Source organism: Anarhichas minor, unplaced genomic scaffold, assembly GCF_050575085.1.
Source record: "Anarhichas minor isolate MPS153535 unplaced genomic scaffold, ASM5057508v1 ptg000002l, whole genome shotgun sequence".
Classification (NCBI taxonomy): Eukaryota; Metazoa; Chordata; class Actinopteri; order Perciformes; family Anarhichadidae; genus Anarhichas; species Anarhichas minor.
Genome location: NW_027466448.1, coordinates 123,783 through 125,000, shown reverse-complemented (window position 1 = coordinate 125,000; position 1,218 = coordinate 123,783). Strand labels below are relative to the sequence as shown.

The 1,218-nt window shown below is 39.0% G+C and overlaps 1 protein-coding gene across 1 annotated transcript in view; it reads right to left on the bottom strand.

Annotated features, from left to right (window-relative positions):
- The window catches only part of myo18b (myosin XVIIIB), a 36,528-nt gene extending 35,310 nt beyond the window's left edge, over positions 1-1,218 (bottom strand). Inside the window, exons 1-2 of the mRNA XM_076093701.1 lie at positions 1,174-1,218; positions 258-401 (exon numbers count right to left, since the gene is read on the bottom strand). Coding sequence (XP_075949816.1) covers positions 258-401; positions 1,174-1,218 — 189 coding nt within the window. The remainder of the gene's footprint in view (positions 1-257; positions 402-1,173) is intronic.

Below are 1,218 nucleotides of genomic sequence, written 5' to 3'. Positions count from 1 at the left end.
ACTAGCATTAGCATTTTAGCATTAGCAAAGTGTGTGAGTAGGAATCAAACTTAATGTCAACATGAAACATAAAGGTCAGTTAAAGTTTCATACCTGGGGACTCATACTCTCTTCTCATTGGCTCACAGACAACAACTTTGCATTTTGACACTTTAGCTCAGATTAAATTGAGTGTTTCCAGTTGTTATAGATATATAGATATATAGATACATAGATATATAGATGCATAGATACATAGAAAGAATAAAGCGGCTCACCGGTCTCTCGTCTTTGGCCTCCGGCTCTTTCTGTTTGGTCTCCTTCTCCGAGTCTCTCACCAGCTGTTTGAGGAAGCCGCCCGGCAGAGCCGACAGAGTCGGAGGAGGTTCGGCCGCGGCCACCGGCGTCTTCTCCTCTTTTATCTGTGGTTCAGATGATGGAAGCAGGTAGAGAGAGACATAAAGTCACTGTGAGACGTGGAGGAAGAGTCTTTATACACGATGAGTGAAACTACACATGCAGGTTTCTAAACTTTGCACAACATGCAGGTCACGGAATATTTAAAACATATCTTCTCTCTTGCAGAGTCGTCACTTTATATTTAGAATTAAAAATGTTTGCATGTGGAAAAGAACACGTAAACTATATTTAAGATATAGTTTTCTGCCTCCATCCATCTCACTGCATGTTGTAGAAGTCTCAAATAAATATATTTAATGATCTTATTATTCATTTACATTAGTTTTAAACTCTTATGTAAAATAATACTTTAATATGTTTTTTGTTTTAATTGCATTTTGCAAATTTAAAAAAAAATATTTAACATTTAGAGAATTATTCAACAATAGTCGACAGTTTTCTACTTTCACGCTGTTGGTGAAGAGAATTGTTGCTCCTGAATGTTTTTAAAGAGTTTTAAAAAATAAATGTCACAAACACACACACACACACACACACACACCAGCTCCTGAACCGGCTTCATGCCTCAGATGTCGGTGACAGAATGCAGCTTTAAAAAGCTCTAAACATGCAGGATGACTAACACATGATGATGATGAGTCAGGGTTAGAACAGAGAGTCCACTCACCATGTAATCAATGCACCACACACACACACACACACACACACACACACACACACACACACACACACACACACTAGATGTTCAATTAACGCAGCATGCAGCATCTCTGCACCTCCCTTCTGCTCCCACAGTTTTAAGCGTGAAGACAGCGCCAT